The 17,128-nt window shown below is 48.7% G+C and overlaps 2 protein-coding genes across 18 annotated transcripts in view; one reads left to right on the top strand and one right to left on the bottom strand.

The window, feature by feature from the left end:
* The window catches only part of DENND2B (DENN domain containing 2B), a 353,709-nt gene that overhangs the window by 109,058 nt on the left and 227,523 nt on the right, over window positions 1-17,128 (bottom strand). For all 17 annotated transcript variants that reach the window (XM_025189962.2, XM_025189963.2, XM_075927977.1 and 14 more), the window contains one exon: window positions 994-1,142. In XM_025189962.2, the coding sequence (XP_025045747.2) occupies window positions 994-1,142 (149 nt within the window). The remainder of the gene's footprint in view (window positions 1-993; window positions 1,143-17,128) is intronic.
* On the top strand, window positions 3,039-6,207 carry LOC142829216 (uncharacterized). The gene is made up of 2 exons (XM_075927986.1): window positions 3,039-5,096; window positions 5,350-6,207. Exons 1-2 carry the CDS (start codon window positions 4,623-4,625, stop codon window positions 5,770-5,772), a joined length of 897 nt encoding a protein of 298 aa, XP_075784101.1. The 5' UTR covers window positions 3,039-4,622; the 3' UTR covers window positions 5,773-6,207.

The raw sequence follows: 17,128 nt of genomic DNA, 5'->3' as shown, positions 1-17,128 counted from the left end.
ACATTTGATTTAGCGATGAAATAGTCCCAGTTTGGTTTGAGGCCATTTCACTATATTGAAATGAGACTGCAAAAACACATCTTGATCAAAATGAAATTTTGAATGTCAAAGTAATATATGCATGTTATTTTAACATGATATATGCATATATTTTAAATCTACGTCTGTGCTTGAGAATAGGATCTTTTGGAGTGAAAACTGTCCTGTAATGCACAAACCCCTACATCATTTCACAACTGCCACACAAAATTAGACTACTTTGGGAAATTCTCCACAAAATGCAGACTTGACTGACTTCTTGGTCTTTACACTGTACTGTGAATAGTTCAGGCAATTCTAGCCAACTTAGTACCAGAATGTAGCAATTCAGGCTTTTCTATTTCTTTTGTTGTTGTTGTTGTTGTTGTTGTTCTTTTATGGGGGAAAAGTGTGATACATTGTGCATCAACGGAAAGACTCTTATTCACTGCAAAGGGTGTTGGGATCAGAACTGACTTTCCAATAATATTAGCAATTAATATATTCAATACCATTAGAATTGTACCAAGTAAAAAAATAATATATGGAGATGAACCTATCTCGTAGAACTGGAAGGGATCTTGAGAGGTCATTAAGTCCAGTCCCCTGTCCTCATGGCTGGACTGAGTAGCATCCCTGACAGATTTGCCCCAGATCCCTAAATGGTTCCCTCAAAGACTGAGCTCATAACACTGGATTTAGCAGGCCAATGCACAAACCACTGAGCTATCCCTCCCCGTTACAATAAACAATAAACCTTTATAGTAAATTGATGCTGATTATCTAGATTATGGTCTGACATTTTAACAGCAATTATTTTAAGTTTTTATCTAAACCGTTTTTCTTTATATGCTTTCTCACTCAGATTCAGTTATTTTTTCTGCTATGCTATGGTTGATTCTCTTGCAAAAGGTTAAAATACTTTAAATCACAGTAAGAAATGAAGGCTTATACTCTTAAGAAGTATTGAATTACCTGGGGAGGTGATGTGTACTTCCTGTCGTGCGGAGTCCACATCCTGTGCAAAGAATCAAGGGAATTCTCAGAGAGCTGCTGGGATTTTCGGCCTGCGTGACGGCCTTTTAGCTCCACATCCTCGTATGGATTTTCCTTGGGTGACTCGCCTTCTCATTTTTTTTTTTTTTTTTTTGAAGAAAGGAAAAACAGACAGGAATGTAAAAAAAAAAAAAATCATGTGAACCAAGTGAAAGAGTCATAGCAAAGCTCCTCAGCTTTCAGCATGAGTCATCGTTTCAACTGCAGCTGGAAGTATTTGGAGTAGAATTTGGCTATGATGTCGGAAGTTTTAAAAAAAAATAAAATGCAAAGATTTCACAAGACTTGCTTCTGAGCATCCACAGCTGGGCAAATTTTAATGTCTAAAAACTGGAGCACCTACCTATTTTAAAACATATTGCTGCATTTCACACATCCGTAGCAGCCCTTCACCCAATGTAATGAATAGCACTGAACAGTTCTGTTCTCATCACACTGCCATAATTACAGATATTACAACCTTTATTACTTACTACATTACCTCTATGGCCTCTTGCCAGAGAAGATGAAGAGGGACTAAGTTCTTAACCCGACAATTCCAAAAAAGAATTTAAAAAATGTGTGAAAGATGAGGCAAGCAGAAGAGTGTGGGTCACTGTTTTCTTCTACCACATATTGCATTCTCAAAGTCATCTCTAAAAATACTTCCTACTCCCCAATTAAATACTTCTCCATCTTCTAATTTTGTCTAAATCAGTTTTCTCCATAGTTCACGAGGACACATCTGGCCAGTAACATATAAAGAGGTCCAAATAATGAGTTCATTAAACATGACTTCTGGGGAAATCATTATTCTAACCCTTAGACTAAAGACGGACCAAAATTTGTGAACAGTAATGCTGATATCCGGACACAAATTTCGTGATCTAGATTCACAGTCTGATAATAAAAGAGCAACCATTATTCTTTAAGGAGGTATGGAGCTCCACCTTCTCAGTATACTCAGGACAAGTGCACTTCTCCCTGAGGGTCCTAAGTTAAAAGATGAATGATGAGAAGATGAATGATGAGTACAGTTGGATAAAGAATGTTAGTTATCATGAACTTGTGAAAATAGGTCATTTGAAACTTTTTTCAATAATTTATTTAGAACAATTTATCAGTGATGTATCTTAGAACTTCGGGTTATCCGTGGTCAGGACCATCCCCGTCTCACAGTTACCAGCGGATCATCCGAAAATGGCGAGCATCAAATTTCATGACATGGAGACCTTACCAAGACTTAAAAATAAAGCCCAATCTTTACACTGTATATACTGCAATGCAACTTACTACATGTAAGGGTGCAAAAGAAATTCAGTTTGGAGTACACATAGCATTCATTGACAATGATAATGATACAAAGTTATAATACATTAATAATTAATATGTGATCATAAAAGATTTTTTAACTAGAGATGTAAAAGCATTTTACAAAAAGCAAGCAAAATTATCCCTATTTTACAATGAGGAAACTGAGGCACCAACAAGTTAATTGACAACAGACCTACAGAACCACCAGGATTACAACTCATGCCACTTGACTCCCAGACCAATTTTCTAACCACTTTATCATATTGTCTCCTTGTGTATAGGAGGGTAGTAGTTCAGGCTGAGCTTTCAACCTTAGTTGTAAAATACTTAAGTGTATTTTTTCTTTTTTGCTTTAACATTGCATTAGCACTAATTTTTGCATGCAGTATATATCACATGCACATGCATACAGGTGCATCAAGGGGATGGACAAAAAAAAAAGATATGCTTCTACATCAATAATGTGAAATACTGAAGTACAGCATTTAAACTGGGACAGTGCGACAGACAGACAGACAGACAGATAGATAAATGTTATAATATATATTAATAACTTAGTATAATATATGTTATATATTTTATATATAAATATATTAACATATATATGTTAGCATAATAACATATGGTTATATATATATGCATATGAGAATTAATATTTTAGTATAATTTTAATTAGAAAGACTGGATGGCTGATGCTAGAGATGTTTAAATTGGCAGCCATAGATGATTAGCTCATGAATATGGGATCTGATTGTACATATTATATTAGTGAAGCTACAGACTATACAGTCGACATCTTTAGATTTAAATGAAAGACAGTTGAGAGAATTAAAGGCTTTGGGGTAAGAGATGCTATACAAAATAAATCTAAAGTCACAAATGCTACAAGAGAACCCAGAATTGCCAGTCATACCAATGTGGCAACTTTTGCAGTAAGAAAAATAATATGACTATTGCACCCAAATACTGTTATCGGTAAAGCTAAGATTTTTTAAATTATGAAGCTCTAGTTATTGTTATGTTTATCATCATGAGTCAACTTTGCAAAATGCCTTTTTTACTTACTCACAGCAAATTGGACTGTAGCTACTACAATAAAAACCCTTGTAAGCCAGTGAGTCAAGTATGGGTCAAGGAAGCATTTCAGAATGGATTAAGAGACTTCAAAATACCCAAATACATTAGACAATGGTTAAACACATGTGCTCCAGTCAAAATGAATGTTATCACACTGGCTTGTATAGCATCCAAAGCCTGAAGCAGAATGAGCCTATCAGTTGGTAGGTAACTATTTGTCTTCTTTTTTCACAACCTTAAGTAACATGGAATGGTTCAAATTCAATAAAGTCCAAGAAGCGAGTGAAACAGGAAAACAAGAGACAGGCGGCAAGAGTATTTTGACAGGGGAAAAAAAGGGCACAGTATTACCAAAGTGATACAGACCACAGCAACATCCTCTGATGTGAGCTCTCTACACAAAGAGGTGCTCCGGCCAAATTCCTCCTTGGTGTAACTCAGGGAAATTCTGAGAGGATTTTCATTCTCTCAGGTCTAATTCACTTTTCAAGCCTTGGCTAGCAACAATTTTTAGTCCATATGTTCTCCTTCATGCATGGTGCAGAACAAAACCAATTTGAAGAAAGAGCTTCGCTGGGCCCACAGAAAGTGGGTTCCTGTCCGCTCAATATAGTCCTTTGCTATTCCTTCTTTCCTTGCACCATGCAAAAGAAATGAATGGAATCAAGAATATGTAGGAAAGGCTGATGGGAACCCATTCCTGCCTCACTACCCAGATTACAAGCAGGCTGAAAGAGAAGCAGCATTGACTGTCACTGTGTATTCTGTGACTGCCCATGCTAAAGTCACTGAGGGTACGTCTACACTACAGCGCTAATTCGAACTAACTTAGTTCGAATTAGTTAATTCGAACTAAGCTAATTTGAACTAGCGCATCTAGAACTAAAAACTAGTTCAAATTAGCGTTTTGCTAATTCGAACTAGCGCGTCCACACTGATTGGACGCAGGGGGGCATTTAAGGGCAGCTGAAACAGGTTCTGGCAGGGCATCAGGTCAGTAGTTGCTTTGTGTGGCTGCTGTCTGAGGCTATCTGAGGCTCGAGCTTAAAGGGACTCCCCCTGGACAGCCGGTTCTCAGCTTTTCCTGCTTCCTTGCTCGCCGAGGGACAGCAAAGCGTTGGTCTGTGTGCCCGTCTGTGTCGGTGCTTCCCTTCGGGGGGGCCGCCGCAGGTGGCAACATGGAGCCAGAGCTCGCCCTGCACCTTCTGGTGCACTTTCTGGTCTTGCTGCTGCAAGCCTGCCACCAAAGGCTCGAGGCTGCCTGGCACCACCTGGTGCACGTCAGCCCCCTGCCTCTCTGCCTGGCCGCCCTGGGGGCCATGGAGGAGCCGCAGCGGCGCCCCAGCACCGGCGTGCCCCGCCACGTCTGGCGTCTGGACACCAGCAGCGACTGGTGGGACCGCATCGTCCTGGAGCGCTGGGAGGACCGACAGTGGACCCAGAACTTCAGGATGAGGAGGGACACCTTCCTGGAGCTCTGCGAGTGGCTCGCCCCTGCCCTGCGCAGAAGGGACACTCGCATGAGGCCCGCCATCCCCCTCCAGAAGCGGGTGGCCATCGCCCTCTGGAAGCTCTCCACGCCGGACAGCTACCGATCAGTCGGGAACCAGTTCGGTGTGGGGAGATCCACCGTCGGAGCGGTGCTCATGCAGGTATGGCACTCGTCGGCCACCGAGCCGGGGGGGAGGGGGGCTGTGAGGAGGGGATGGGCCGCCCCAGGGACAAAGGGGGGGCGGGAGGAGGCGAAAGCGCCCCGCACCAGAGGGGTCGGTCTGTCCCGGCCATGCTACACGCTGCCAGGGGGGTTGCTTCCGGGAGTGGGGCGCGGGGCACTGCCAGGGCACGAACGCTCCCAGCCACCCGGGCACCCCACTGATTGGCGCTTTGCTGTGTCTCTCTCCGCAGGTGGTCAAGGCCATAAACCGGGTGCTGCTCCACAGGGTGGTCCGCCTCGCCAACCCGGACGCCGTCATCAGGGGCTTCGGCGCCCTCGGCTTCCCCAACTGCGGGGGGGCCATCGACGGGACGCACATCCCCATCTGTGCCCCGGAACACCAGGCGTCCCGGTACGTCAACCGCAAGGGGTACTTCTCCGTGATCCTGCAGGCCGTGTGTGACCACCGGGGACAGTTCACGGACAGTTCACGGACATTAATGTGGGCTGGTCCGGCAAAGCACACGACGCTCGGGTGTACCGCAACTCCTCCGTGTACCAGCGGCTGCAGGCCGGGACCTTCTTCCCCGACCGCCACATCAGGGTCGGGGACGTGGACATGCCCGTGTGCCTGGTGGGGGATGCCGCCTACCCACTGCAGCCCTGGCTCATGAAGCCCTACACGGGGCACCTCAATCCCTCCCGCCAGGCCTTCAATGCCAGGCTGACCAGGGCCCGCATCGTGGTGGAGGGGGCCTTCGGGTGACTGAAAGCCCGCTTTCGATGCCTCCTCACCCGTCTGGACCTGGCCGAGCACAACATCCCTCCCGTGGTGGCAGCATTTTGTGTGCTCCACAATTTGTGTGAGCGGAAGAGGGAGGCTTTCCTGCCAGCCTGGATGGCTGAGGCTGACCGCATGGCTGGACACTACAGTCAGCCCCGCACCGCCGCCGTCCGGGAAGCCCAGCGGGGGGCCGTCCGGATCCGGGAAGCCCTGCGGGAGAGCTTCCTGGTGGAGGAGGAGGACTGACCTCTCCCTGCATGCCCCACTGGGGCCTTCTTCCACCCTACCCCCCTTCCCCTTTCCCCTCCCTACCTACTGTAAAATAAAGACACCTGTTTTTCAAACAAAAACGTCTGTTTATTTAACATAACTGGGGTGGGGGAAGGGAGGAATAAGGGTGGGAGAGGGGAGGGGGAAACCTGGGACGAGGGAGCTGGAAGGGGAGGGAAGGGAGGAAGGGAAAGGAAAGCTCAGGGGTGGGAGTCCGGCTGCCTCTCCCGTCTCGCCACACTGCGGGTCCGGGGGCGTCGGTGGGAAATGGTTGTGGGGGGGGGGGCCAGGAGGGACAGGGGGTGTGGAGGAAGCAGGAGCGGAAGCAGGAGCGGGAGCAGGAGGGCGAGCAGGGGGAGCAGGAGGAGGAGGAAATGGGAAGCGGTCGAGCAGGCTCTGGAGGTGACCTCGCAGGGCATGGCCCTGCTCCTCCAGGGCCTCCAGACTCCTCCGGTGCAGCCTCAGGTCCTCCTGGACCCAGTGGTCCTGGGTGCGGAGCTGGTGATCCATGAACCAGAGGTGCCGCCTCTGGTACTCCTCCTCATTCCTCCTCATTCCTGGCTCTCCTGCTTGCCCGGGCACGGGCAGCTGCTGCAGGCGGTGTGGTGTGCCCTGCAGGCCCAGGTGCTGCAGCTGTGGTGCTACAAGACCAGCGGTCAATTACCCCAGGGGCCCAGGTGTGTGAAACCCACCTCCCCTCTGCAAGGCCAGGGCCCCTGCAGGATCCCCAGCTGCTGCTCCTTGGTGGGCAAGGCCCAGGCGCACGGTCCCGGGGCTCCCTCTCGCCCCAGCCCCCCGTACACATAAGGGGAACACGATGGTACTCACATGTGGACGCCTCCCCGGCCTCGGACGACACAGGCGAGCGGCTCTGTGGGGTGCCTCGGGGGTCCTGGGTCCCGGGCAAGCTGGCGGCAGGCTCCTGGCTCTCAGAGCCCTCCTCCTCCGTCTCCTGGAGCGGTCCTTCTGCCCCGGGGTCTATCACGTCCCGGGGGGCAGGGACGGCATGAACCCCCAGGAGGCGGTCCAGGGCGTGGAAGTGGGGCCAGGCCTCCGGGTCGGCCCCTGGCTGGCAGGCCCAGGAGTAGGACTGCCGCAGGTCTTTGACCTTGCAGCGCACCTGCTCCCGGCTGCTCTGGTGGCCCCTGGCGGCCAGGCTGGCAGCCATGCGGCCATAGACGGCCGCGTTCCTGTGGCTAGTGCGGAGATCGTGGACATTGGAGGCTTCCCCCCAAACCTCGATGAGGTCCATGATCTCTGCACTTGACCAAGCGGGCGCCCGCCTTTTGCGCCCCCGGGCAGGCTCCTGGGAGCCGCCAGGCTGGTCCTGGGGAGCAGTGGAGGGCTGGGTGTCCTCGGGTGGCTGGCTCATAGTGTGGCAGGTGCAGGGTCTGCTGGCACGGGTGCTGGCAGCCTTGCAACTGGCACAAACTGTGTAGCCAGCCCGTGGCCCTTTAAGGGCTCCGGGGCCGGGAGGGGGGCAATAGAGTTTCCCTGGTGTTGGCCAGAGTGGCCACCAGGGAAACCTGGGAAGCCTTAGCCTCCCACTAGTTCGAATTAAGGGGCTACACAGCCCTTAATTCGAACTAGCTAGTTCGAACTAGGCTTAATCCTCGTAAAATGAGGTTTACCTAGTTTGAACTAAGCGCTCCGTTAGTTCGAATTAAGTTCGAACTAACGGAGCGCTAGTGTAGCGCCTATCAAAGTTAGTTCGAACTAATGTCCGTTAGTTCGAACTAACTTTGTAGTGTAGACATACCCTTAGGGACACTGGGAGTTGACAGATAGTGGAGTTATTGATCCTGTTGTGCTACTATGGCTATGGGATAGGAGTGATGCTGCCAAGCTAAGATTCATCCCTCTGTAATAGGCCCTTAAATGAAATTGGCCCAGCTTTCTGGCTCCATTCTTGCTGCAGCCTCCTTTGGTGCAATGGAGAGAGTGGGGCTGACCCCTGGAGTTAAAAACGAGAGACAACCCAAAAGCAAGGGTGAGATCAGAGCTCAGCAGGGGAGAAGTGAGAACCCAGAATCAAAGGAAGAGTCAAGCAAGGCTGAGAGTTTCAGGAGGGAGCAATGAGAGCCCCCTGGTTGAGCAGTCAAGCTAGATCAAGCTTGAGAGAGAGAAAACCAGTCAAAGGGTAACATGCACAGGCTGAACCTCTCTAGTCCAGCACCATTGAGACCTGACCGGTGCCAAACCACAGAATTTGCCAAACCACAGGAGGTCAATACTGTCTAGCAGCATCACCAACAATTCCACAGCTTACTGGGCTCTTAGAAGACATTTAGGGGTAAATTATAGCTAAGTAACAGCACAGAACACTGAAATCCAGGACTGGTGGCTGTAAACAAACTTTATGGGACCCCAGGAAATTTGGCCACACCCATGGTAAGTGGACATCTGGCTAACTAAAATTATACTGGACCATGGATTTTGCCGGACCAGAGAGTGTTGGACTGGAGAAGTTCAACCTGTACAATGCTCCGAGCCAGAGAGGGCTGAAGGCTCAGAGCATCAGTGAGAAAGTGTGCTGTCTCTTTGAGCTGAAGCCAGAAGGCCAAAGAGGGCCGGGGCAGAGGGGAGGGTGAGCCTGCTGATGTCCTCAGGTGAAAGCTAGAACCTGCCCTGGGAAGGAAAAGTGGGGGAAGGAGGAGGGAAGAAAAGGGAAAGGGAAGCACCTCAGCTAAAGATGCTGGGATGAGGTATGGTGAGAGATATCACAGCCATTCTTCCAAGGACGGGCTGCAACACGCTGGAAGCTATAGAAGGTGTACTGGTAGACATGGACATGGACGAGTGAATGTACTGTTTGCACTGTCTTGGGGGAATTCAGGACTATGGTTATGGGGCTCTTGAAAACTGAAGTAGACCATGTTATGTCATGGCTTGCTGCAGTGGGGCATCCCATGCAGAGCCACCTTCTCACAATGACGGAAATGCCTGAAAAAGTGATATGGAGGCAAGGGGCTGCTTATTAGGCCACCTAACAGCAAAATGGGGTGTCCCAACAGTGGCCATCCTTCATGCATTTGGACTGGATCCATGGCTTCATAAACTTGATCTCTACATTCCCCCAAACTCTAGAGCCTTTTGGACCTGAGTCCCAACCCATGCCACACTCCCACTGCTGCAATGAACTAAGGAGAAGAATAGTCATTCGGCAGTTATTGCTCAAATGAAGATTTTTTACCTACAACTGGATTTTGTGCAGGAGGGGAGCACATAGGCATTCCGGATAGTTACTGGGTAGATTCCTTCTTGATTTCCTCCTTTTGGTATTTGTAATGGAGAAGATGATTTCCCCTTATGGGCGCCTCTATTGGAAACCAAAGAGAAAGATTCCTTTCTCCACATGTTGCTGATCTAGCTTCCATTTGAGACAAGGAAAGATTACCATTGACTCCAACAGGAGGCGGATCAGGCCCTGTGACTATATACTGTCACATTAACTAGTAAACTGTTGGCAAAAGCTATTCATACCCATAGTCAATACTTGCAGATCAGCTCCCTTTACGAGCCCTCTTTTGTTTCCCATTTCCTTGAGTTTTACACACAGGATTGGTGAGGTAACGCATGGTAAATCTACAGTACATTTATCTGCAGAATGGTCTCTGGCAAGAAAACAATTGGTCCATGGTAAAAAGTCATGGCAAAATAATCAGCCCTCTTTGAGCAATGAAATGCCTTGGAGCTTAAGAATCGATACGTTTCCGCTGGTTGCTGTAATTCTTCATTCTGTGATGCTCTGTAGAGCCCCACAGAGTTGTGAAGCAGCACAGAATGTTCCGCTGCTCAGCCCATAAGACCTGGCAAACGGGAACCAGAGTCAAACTAAGCAAGCCAACTTCACAGGGAGAAAAGTGAAAAATGTGATGGTGGAAAGAAAAACTGCACGCAGATGCCTGCGCCATTTACACAGGGCAGTGGAATGGATCGGGGTCTTTCCCACTTGGAGAGAGAGAATTATTCTAGGGAAACAAGTGAGTCACAGAATGCTGAATACATTTTCATCACCGCCCTTCACATTTCTTTACACTAAAAAGACTCAAATGTAACAGAGACCAAATGACTTAAGTATGAAGCTCTCTCCAGGGGCATTTACTGTACAATACAGCACGAATAGCATGTCCACAGTGTAGTCAGAACAAAAACCAAACTGATTCTTAGATCACAGTGAATTGGCAAATTACAGCTGGTAGTGGAAATTGCTCCAGTGGCCATTAAAGTGAGGACTGGAGGGAAACTAGTAGCCATGTACAGAAGCTTAGGGGGAAAAATAGTAGGAGCGGGTAAAGAAAGAGGTGGAGGCAGAGAGAACAGGGCAGAGCTGAAAGGAAACATATGTTTGGGCACATCATGGAATTCTTTTGTATGTGCTGCTACTGAGATATCAACACACACTTTCTTTCTTTGGGGAACAGGTTTCTACAGGATCTCAGCTATCAACTCCTATGCTTGTTTTTGGGCTGCACCTAACCTTGGCATCCTCTTGATTGGATAGTGCCCCAGTGAAGTCAGGCATGTGGGCCGACATATGGCTTCCTTCCCACAGCAATTCTCACATTCCCCCCATCCATATACCCCAAACTAGGGATGTTAAATATCGCTTAATTAAGTAGTCGAGTAACGTCATGAATTCTTATCAGTTACTCAACTATTCTGTAGTACCTGGGGGTGGGACCAGCAGCCAGAGCGCTCTGAGCCCACTCCTGAGGAGCCCAGACCTGGCACAAGTCAGGACTGAGCCAGGCTGCTGGCCAGCCTGCTAAAAATGTACTGGCAGAGGGAGAGAATGTATGTAGTCTATAGCATTAACCTATATGCTTTTGCATATTGGTTAATCGACTACACCAGTGATCCCAATTGGTGCTCCGCAAAGTGACGGCATTCCTCTGGGGCAGGGGGCCTGTTAAAGAGACAAAGTGGTGCCAGGGCTCTCTCTTTTTTTTTTTGTCTTGACAAAACGCAGCAGGGGCCTTTTTTTTTTAAAAGGCAACCCTAGGGGTTCTGCGGACGAATAGAATTGGGAAACACTGGACTACACTATTACATCCCTACCGTGAACTAGCCCTTCCTTGCTTCCAACTCGGGCTGCCTTTAGGCTGCAGCAACCACATTTGCAGAAGACGAAGAAAAGTAGTTTTCCAAGCAAGGAGCTGGGCAAAGTGGTCAGGGAATTTTACCTCTGCTGCAGCTGGAGAATCACAAATGGAGATGTAGGGGGATGCACTGTCTGGCATATAGCTGTGAGTGAATGGGGTGGTCTGTACATATTATTTCACAGTCCAGGACACCTACCCCACTGAAAGCAAGAAGAGCAGCTCAGCAGTGAGTCAGACAGTCACATGCATTGAAATGATGCTAAAGCAACACTTCAGATATGCCTAAGACAGCTTACAGCACATGCATTTTACCTGCTATGCTCATACGTACCAGTGTCCCCATCTTCTGGGGAGAAACCTGATGCCTGAATGCATTCTAGGAGGAACTTTCAGAGTACATGGACCAGAACACAAAATCTTTGCAATATCACATAGTACCTAGGACCATATTTTCAGCAGTATAGATTGTGTAGCTCAGTGTCACTGAAGATATCCCAATTTACCATAGTTGAGAATCTGGCCATAGGAGTTTAGGGTTTAAATATGAATTAATAGAACACAGTACATACAAGGTACAGTAAATTAAGTTGTCATGGGATAAGAGGGAAGATCCTTGCATGGATTGAGAACTGGTTAAAAGACAGGAAACAAAGGGTAGGAATAAATGGTAAATTTTCAGAATGGAGAGAGGTAACTAGTGGTGTTCCCCAAGGGTCAGTCCTAGGACCAATCCTTTTCAACTTATTCATAAATGATCTGGAGAAAGGGGTAAACAGTAAGGTGGCAAAGTTTGCAGATGATACTAAACTGCTCAAGATAGTTAAGAACAAAGCAGACTGTGAAAAACCTTAAAAAGATCTCACCAAACTAAGTGATTGGGAAACAAAATGACAAATGAAATTTAATGTGGATAAATGTAAAGTAATGCACATTGGAAAAAATAACCCTAACTATACATACAATATGATGAGAGCTAATTTAGCTACAACTAATCAGGAAAGAGATCTTGGAGTCATCGTGGACAGTTCTCTGAAGAAGTCCATGCAGTGTGCAGTGGCAGTCAAAAAAGCAAACAGGATGTTAGGAATGATTAAAAATGGAATAGAGAATAAGACGGAGAATATCTTATTATCTTTATATAAATCCATGGTTTGCCCACATCTTGAATACTGCATACAGATGTGGTCTCCTCATCTTAAAAAGATATATTGGCATTAGAAAAGGTTCAGAGAAGGGCAACTATAATGATTAGGGATTTGGAACGGGTCCCATATGAGGAGAGATTAAAGAGACGAGGACTTTCCAGCTTGGAAAAGAGGAGACAAAGGGGGGATATGATAGAGGGTATACATGAGTGGTGAGGAGAAAGCGAATAAGGAAAAGTTATTTACTTATTCACGTAATATAAGATCTAGGGGCCACCAAATGAAATTAACAGGCAGCAGGTTTAAAACGAATAAAAGGAAGTTCTTCTTAACACAGCGCATAGTCAACCTATGGAACTCCTTGCCTGAGGAGGTTGTGAAGGCTAGGACTATAACAGGGTTTAAAAGAGAACTAGATAAATTCATGGAGGTTAAGTCCATAAATGGCTATTGGCCAGGATGGGTAAAGAATGCTGTTCCTTGCCTCTTTATCAGAGGGTGGAGATGGATGGCAGGAGAAAGATGACTTGATCATTAACTATTTGGTTCACTCTCTGTGGGGCACTTGGCATTGGCCACTGTCGGCAGACAGGATACTGGGCTGGATGGACCTTTGGTCTGACCCAGTATGGCCATTCTTATGTTCTTATCTGCACCACAGCTATACCAGTTGAGAACTATGTTAGGGTATGTCTACACTACAAAGTTAGTTCGAACTAACGGACATTAGTTTGAACTAACTTTCATAGGCGCTACACTAGCGCTCCGGTAGTTCGAATTTAATTCGAACTAACGGAGCGCTTAGTTCGAACTAGGTAATCCTCATTCCACGAGGATTAAGCCTAGTTCGAACTAGCTAGTTCGAATTAAGGGGTGTGTAGCCCCTTAATACGAACTAGTGGAGGCTAGCCCTCCCCAGGTTTCCCTGGTGGCCACTCTGGTCAACACCAGGGAAACTCGTCTGCCCCCCTCCCGGCCCCGGACCCCTTAAAGGGGCACGGGCTGGCTACGGTGCCCATGCCAGGTGCAAGCCTGCCAGCACCCAGCCAGCAGACCCTGCACCTGGCACGGATCGAGCCATCCACCCGATGCCCCCCAGCCCTCCCCCTCTTCCCGGGACCAGGCTGGCGGCTCCCGGGAGCTTGCCCGGGACCGCAAGAGGCAGGCACCCGCCTGGTCTAGTGCGGACATCGTGGACCTCGTCCACGATCTCCACACTAGGCACAGGAAAGTGGCGGCTTGGGCAGGATAGCTGCCAGCCTGGCCACCCAGGAGCAGGTGTGCAAGAGAATCAAGGGAGTCCACTGAGACCCCCGACCCTGAGATTACAATGGCCGTCCTGGGTCAGACCAGTAGCCTGTCTGCCGACAGCGGCCAACCCTAGGGACCCTGGAGGGGATGGACCGAAGACAGTGACCAAGCCATTTGTCTCGTGCCATCCATCTCCAGTTTCCACAAACCTTGGGCAGGGACACCACTCCTACCCCATGGCTAATACCACTCCATGGACCCAACCTCCATGACTTGATCTCACTTCCCTTTAAACTCTGTTCCAGTTCTAGCCTTCACAGCCTCCTGCAGCAAGGAGTTCCACAGGTTGACTCTTTGCTTTGTGAAGAAGAACTTTCTGTTACTAGTTTGAAGCCTGCTACCCATTCCTTTCCTTTGGTGTCCTCTAGTCCTTCTTTATGAAAACTAATGAAGAACTTTTCTGTATGCACCCTCTCCACCCAACTCCTGCTTTTAGAGACTTCTATCCTGTCCCCCCTCCGTCTCCTCTTTTTTAAGCTGAAAAGTCCCAGTCTCTTTAGCCTCTCTTCATATGGGACCTGTTCCCAACCCCTGATCATTTTAGTTGCCCTCCCCTCTCCCAGCCTCTCTCTTCCCCTCTCCCACCTCCTTTTCCCAGTCTCCCCCAGTTTTGTTCAATAAAGACAGATTCCATTTTGGAAGACACGTTATCTTTATTTTGTACATCAAGAAGAGGGGCTAGGGAAGGGTAAGTGGAAGGAGGTGAGGGAGGAATGGGGCACGAGCCCCCGATGGGGAGGACTGGGCTGGCTCTGCGGGCTTCTGGGGGTGGAACCTCTTCTGCAGCCCCCCAATTGCCGCCTCTCCCCAGATGGCAGCCTGCGGCAAGTGCAGCCGGGCTGATGGCCGAGTGCTGTGATGTGCCGAGTGTGGGCACTCAGGGCACTCCAAGCCAGGACTGCTTTGCAAGCGGGGCACCTCTGAGAACTGTCTGTCTGGGGTGGGGGTCGGGTCCCTTTAAGCACAGCCCTCGTCTAGCCTGAGACAGCAGCTTCCGGCCATCCTTAAGCCCGGTTCAGGGTCCACTTAATGTGGACACGCTAGTTCGAATTAGCAAAACGCTAATTCGAACTAGTTTTTAGTTCTAGACGCGTTAGTTCGAATTAGCTTAGTTCGAATTAACTAATTCAAACTAAGTTAGTTCGAATTAGCGCTGTAGTGTAGACATACCCTTAGATATTTACCTGCTTATAATTCTTATAACCTGCTTTTGAAAGAAAAAAAGATCAGCATCTGTAGCACGGAGGACTACATTTCCAAAGGCAAAAAAGCCTGAGGTGGGATCTGCTCTTTTAGCCTGGGTCCATAGGCATGTTAGTTCCCCACTGTGGTTCATAAAGTGTGGTTTGTAATCTTTTCCATCTTTGCAGTCCGATAACCAGAGGAGTATCGCAGAGAATTTCCTCTTTCCTATTTCTCTGTGGGAACTAGAAGAGCTCAGATTTGCAATACTAACAGCATTAGTTACAGATGAACAACTGTGGCTGATAGACCAATAAAAATATTTGCCAGCAAAAGCAGTCATCCATCTCATTCGCAGTCCAAAATCACTGAATAAATATAAGTAGTGACTGACCATTAACTCAGTGTAACGCCCCTGTGCCTGATACTCTGCTCTTACTGGCGCTTATTTAACATAGTGTAAAACCATGTATTTCAGTGGATTTAGACTAGGATGGTGGTCACCAACCAGTAGATCAGGATCTACTGGTAGATCTTGGAGCCTTTGACAGGTGATCCTGACTGGTTTGGCCCAGGAGGCTGTCAAGTACTGGCACTTCATCTGACCCTCTAAGCACTGTCGTGCCGCTCCTGCCCTCTGCCTTGGACCTGCCCCCCACCCTCCCAGCCGTGGGAGCCTCTTGCTTGCTGTGCAAGGCACAGGAAGAAGAAGAGGGGGTGCTAATGTCAGGGTACCCCTCCTTCCATCCCATCTCCACAGAGCAGAGAGAGGCAGGGATGTAGAGATTTTTCTGGCCGCAGTGCCAGAGTAGGGGTAAGTCTGCCTTGGTCCCCTGCATCACCACCCAGAAGCCACCAGTGGTAAGCGGTGCCCAGCTGGAACCTGCATTCCAAACCCTGGCCTCACTCCTGAACCCTTCCTGCATCCCAAACAATTGCCCTAGCCCTGAGTTCCAAACTCCTTCCCAGAGCCAGCACCCTGTACCTCAACTCCCTGCCCCGGGCTCAGCTCAGAACCCCTCCCACACTCCAAATACTTTAGCCCAAGATCAGAGTCCACATCCTCCCTCCCCTGCACCCTAGCCTTCTGCCCCCAGCCGGATAAAAGTGAGAGTATGTCTACATTACAAAGTTAATTCGAACTAACAGATGTTAGTTCGAATTAACTTTGATAGGCGCTACACAGGCAAATCGCTACTTTGAACTTAATTCGAACTAGCGTAGCGCTTAATTCGAACTAGGTAAACCTCATTCCACGAGGACTAACGCCTAGTTCGAATTAACTAGTTCAAATTAAGGGCTGTGTAGCCACTTAATTCAAACTAGTGAGAGGCTAGCCCTTCCCAGCATTCCCTGGTGGCCACTCTGGCCAACACCAGGGAAACTCGTCTGCCCCCCTCCCAGCCCCGGAGCCCTTAAAGGGGCATGGGCTGGCTATGGTGCCCGTGCCAGGTGCAAGCCTGCCAGCACCCAGCCAGCAGACCCCGCACCTGGCACGGATCGAGCCACCCACCCGATGCCCCCCAGCCCTCCCCCTCTTCCCGGGACCAGGCTGGTGGCTCCCAGGAGCCTGCCCAGGTCTGCAAGAGGCGGGCGCACACCTGGTCTAGTGTGGAGATCGTGGACCTCATTCACAACCTCCGCACTAGGCACAGGAAAGTGGCCGTCTAGGGCAGGAGAGCTGCCAGCCTGGCCACCCAGGAGCAGGTTTGCATGAAAATCAGGGTGGTCCAGTGAGACCCCCGACCCTGAGCCCTGAGCTTAGAATGGCCGTACTGGGTCAGACCAAAGGTCCATCTAGCCCAGTAGCCTGTCTGCCAACAGTGGCCAACACTAGGGACCCTGGAGGGGATGGACCAAAGACAATGACCAAGCCATTTGTCTCGTGCCATCCATCTCCAGCCTTCCACAAACAGTGTCCAGGGACACCATTTCTACCCCCTGGCTAATACCACTCCATGGACCCAACCTCCATGAATTTATCTAACTTCTCTTCAAACTCTGTTCTAGTTCTAGCCTTCACAGCCTCCTGCAGCTAGGAGTTCCACAGGTTGACTATTTGCTTTGTGAAGAAGAACTTTCTGTTATTAGTTTGAAGCCTGCTACCCATTCATTTCATTTGGTGTCCACTAGTCCTTCTATTATGGGAACTAATGAAGAACTTTTCTTTATGCACCCTCTCCACACCACTTGTGCTTTTATAGATCTCTATCATATCCCCCCTCAGTCCCCT

Source organism: Pelodiscus sinensis, chromosome 4, assembly GCF_049634645.1.
Source record: "Pelodiscus sinensis isolate JC-2024 chromosome 4, ASM4963464v1, whole genome shotgun sequence".
Taxonomy (NCBI): Eukaryota; Metazoa; Chordata; order Testudines; family Trionychidae; genus Pelodiscus; species Pelodiscus sinensis.
Note: the sequence above shows the minus strand (reverse complement) of the source record. Positions and strands in the feature narration are given on the sequence as shown.